Below are 4,274 nucleotides of genomic sequence, written 5' to 3' on the forward strand. Positions count from 1 at the left end.
CATTAAGAATATCGAAGAGAGCCCATAAGAGCCCAGTTTATGATCTATCGCCTGCTTCCAGGGGGAAGGAAAGTTGTCAGTCAGCACTAATGGGGACAATCCCTCTGGAAAGAAATGCATTTTAAGCCAGTGAATGATCATCATCTTCCAGGCTCTTACCTGGATTTGGGGCATGCCTGTCTCAATTCTTAATTGGGCAGGGCATTACTTTAAGCTAATAGCAATAGCAAGTAGACTTACATACCACTTCATTGTGCTTTACAGTCCTCTCTAAGCAGTTTACAGATTCAGCATATTTCCCCAAACAATCTGGGTCCTCATTTTACCCACCTCGGAAGGATGGAAGACTGAGTCAACCTTGAGCTGCTCAGGATCGAACTGCTGGCAGTGAGCAGAGTTAGCTTGCAATACTGCATTCTAACCATTGTGCCACCACGGCTCAGTTAAGGAGTTAGCCTTGTCAGTATTCATTCCTTTTTAATGTAATGTCTAAATTATTTTTCTCTATGGTATACAGATAAAGGACAGACCTCCTGAGATGCAAAACATTCAATATATAAGCCTACTCTATAAAGTGAAGTAACAATTCAAGGTTTTAAGAGGAACTTGGCACAACTGCATCTTGTACGGCATCCATTTCTAAAAAGTAGGCTTTGTCATGTCACTTATGCCTTTGTCGCCTCATGGCTGGATTTTTGCAAATCATTCAACATGGGCTGACAGTAATCATTCAGAAATTTCCACTGGTACAACTTGCAGAAGTTATGGACACATTGATTTTGTTCACACACATCATCATTATTATGGGGGTTGCATTGCCTGCCAGTTAGCTTCCAGATGAAGTCCAAAGTTTGGGTTGTCACCTATAAAATCCTACAAGGTCCTGGGCCTGGACATCTCCACAATTGTCTGCTATGAGTTGTGTCCCACTCTCCCCTGCCCCAGGGAATAAACAATTAATACCTACATAATTATTCCATCAATATAAGAACTATGTGGTCCTTATATTTTTAAATTTTGATTTACTTTTTAGCTTAGGAGCTAAATTAATTTTTTTATATTTATCACTATGCAATACTTACCACAAAGCAAGCCCTCCTCTCTAATTAATCTACGAGCCATAAGGAAGGATTCTTTATCATTGCTTTTGCACCATTGATCTATTACCTACCAAAAATACAAAAGGAAAAATTTTGGATTTCAGCAATTTTCAATAATGATGGGCAAATCTTTTCACCCACTTTTGCAACAAATGCATCATAGAGTGTTGCATAGTAAAAAACAAGTGACAGAATATTTCAGAAGGTGAAAAATATTTTGGTTACAGCTGACATGAGGTTTTCATCTGGCTTAGGATCAAGACCATAATTCCTTGACTTGCCCTATATAGCTGGTGCTGGGAAATTCTTGGGATGATAGGACGAATGCACCCCGTAGGCAGAAATCAAACACATGCTTTTTCTGCAAAAAGGAGGTCAGCCTTATATTTAATTTTCTTCATTTCCACATATTTCTAATTTTTTAAATTATCCATCTGAACAACTATATGGAATGCCTTTTGTATAACTTTTTTTTTTTAATGTATATGTGTTTCAATTTTGTTCTGATAAAGGCAAGGAATATAATGTATTTTGTATCCTCCTCCTCCTCAACATCATCCACAAATTTTGAATTAGCAGCTTCCAAAACAATGAATGAATGAATGAATGAATGAATGAATGAATGAATGAATGAATGAACACATACACACACCCATTTAGGGACAACCTCAATTAGTGACCATTTGTAAATATTGCGGTAATAAATGTTTTTGAAAAAATCATTTTCCAACCAATGTGTGCTTTTATAACCAAATTCTGGGTGCCTAACAACAACACACACTGGAGTGAAAGTAATGTTGGTGTAGCTGTATGAGAACTTTATCCAAATGAGATGGAAGCAAACAGTGATCCTCACAGCATGTCAGACACTTGTTCACTTAGCAATCATTTCATTTAATGACTTGGTCATTGGAATGGAACTTGACCTTTAAACAAGAAGGGTATCATGGTTCCGAAAAAAGAAGCTCTTCAACGAACTTTGAGGCATTGTTTACCTTAAAGAATCTTTAATTTGCAACATAGCTTCGGCAGGTACATAGAGAAGCCAAAATCTGAATTCTCCTCCCCCAGACTCACAGTAACAAAGCATAACTCACTCCTTCATTTAACAGTCATTAATCACATTCTCCAATTAGTTTGAAGTGTGAACTTTCCCTCCCGTTATCTCCTCTTATTACAACTAACCTTGAAGAATACTCTACTGAGATATTGTTATGGCTAACTAGTCCCCAAGCACATTCTTCCCCCCTCCCTTCCAGCACCATCTAATTTTAACTCTAAAAGTAATGCACAGGTTAAATAGAAAATGTCTGCATCTTCATATATTGTCAAGCAAGAACATCCGATGTTAGCAGCATCGACATCCGCCCCCACCCTTACAAAAAGGACAGATTCTGTAATGTAAACAAAAGCATGCTTAGGATTGTTAAGGATTTTTTTCGATTTGTTGGGGTGTTTCGCATGAAACCTTTTGATGAGTCTGTCAGCTTTCACCTCATGTTCTTGCTTGACAAAGGGAGTGAGTGTGAGTGTATACGTGTTTGAGGATATACAGTACATTTATAAATAATATAGATCTGTAGATTGGTCCTGTGTAGATGTATAAATATATCAACATTAGCAAATGATTTTAAATGAATTGTATTTGGATCCTGAAGCTGCTTATTCTTAGCATCATACATTTCATTCCTATGTCTGGTGACATTTGTCACCTTGGGACTTACGGATCTATCAAGGACAGTTGGGATAAAGTCATGACCAATCCCTTCCACTTCCATTGTTGTATCCTTGGCTGAGACTACATTTAATGAGCTGGGCAAAGCAACAATGGAACCATCGGGATCTACTCCAACAATCTGTGAAGGAAGACAAACTGTTTAATACCTTTAATTTCTTCAGTCGATTGTTTTTTATAATAATGTAGAAGTGCTAGGAAGTTAGGGGAGTTTTTACAGGAATAACTTTCATTGGAGGCAAATCCCTGGAATCATATGGAACCTATACAAACAGTCCTCAACTTATGACCACAACTGAGCTGAAAAATTTCTGTTGCTAAACAAGATAGTTTGCCCCATTTTATGACTTTTCTTGCTACAGTTAAATGGATCGATGCAGTTGTTAACTTTGTAACATGCTTGTTAAGTGACTCTGGCTTCCCCATTGACTTGCTTTTCAGAAGATCACACTAGAACAGAACAGAATAGAATAACAGAGTTGGAAGGGACCTTGGAGGTCTTCTAGTCCAACCCCCTGCTTAGATAGGAAACCCTATACAATTTCGTACAAATGGTTGTCCAGTCTTTTCTTAAAAACTTCCAGTGTTGAAGCATTCACAACTTCTGGAGGCAGGTTGTTCCACTGATTAATTGTTCTAACTGTCAGGAAGTTTCTCCTTCGTTCTAGGTTGCTTCTCTCCTTGATTAGTTTCCATCCGTTGCTTCTTGTCCTGCCTTCAGGCGCTTTGGAAAATAGCTTGACTCCCTCTTCTTTGTGGCAGCCTCTGAGGTATTGGAACACTGCTATCATGTCCCCCCTCGTCCTTCTCTTCGTTAAACTAGACATACCCAATTCCAGCAACCGTTCCTTATATGTTTTAGCCTCCAGTCCCCTAATCCTTCTCTTCATTAAACGTGACCTTTGACATAGCCCACCTATGTTAGTGATGGCCCACCTGGCACATGACTATTGGGAAGCTAACCACGATTATCATTCCCAGCAATATCCCAGAAAATGCACCACAAGAACTTCAAAATGGAAGCAGCTCCCAAGGCCCAGTTGGGGACTGATTCTCAAGGAACCACATAACTGATCCTGATTGAAATAGCAAAGCCAGACCCACATACTTTGCATGCAGGGCATTTCTCCTTCAACTTTCTGGCAACACCAGTGATAGTACCACCTGTGCCAGCTCCAGCCACAAACATATCAATTTTTCCTGTATTTAAGAAAAAATAAAACAATCAAACAAAAAGCAAGTAACTATATTGCAAGAGTAACGTTCATACTAGTATATATAAGTTCAATCATTTAATCACTGTTAGTTATAAGTGATTTACTCCAGTTTTCTGGGATTGCACTTAACATCTATTTTTAATGACATGCTTCTATCTTTCATATCCAGCAGGTAGCAGCACGAGGCTGACTTTGGCTCATCTTGGAAGGTATGACAATATC

At 38.5% G+C, this 4,274-nt stretch overlaps 1 protein-coding gene across 1 annotated transcript in view; it reads right to left on the bottom strand.

The window, feature by feature from the left end:
- Positions 1 to 4,035, bottom strand: part of LOC107300199 (cystathionine beta-synthase-like) — a gene marked incomplete at its 5' end in the record, with an annotated part of 11,275 nt that extends 7,240 nt beyond the window's left edge. Inside the window, 3 exons of the mRNA XM_015829538.1 lie at positions 1,083 to 1,167; positions 2,825 to 2,956; positions 3,944 to 4,035. Of these exons, the coding sequence (XP_015685024.1) occupies positions 1,083 to 1,167; positions 2,825 to 2,956; positions 3,944 to 4,035 (309 nt within the window). The remainder of the gene's footprint in view (positions 1 to 1,082; positions 1,168 to 2,824; positions 2,957 to 3,943) is intronic.
- Positions 4,036 to 4,274: the final 239 nt, after the last annotated feature.

Source organism: Protobothrops mucrosquamatus, unplaced genomic scaffold, assembly GCF_001527695.2.
Source record: "Protobothrops mucrosquamatus isolate PMUCROS unplaced genomic scaffold, P.Mucros_1.0 scaffold6356, whole genome shotgun sequence".
NCBI classification, from domain to species: Eukaryota; Metazoa; Chordata; class Lepidosauria; order Squamata; family Viperidae; genus Protobothrops; species Protobothrops mucrosquamatus.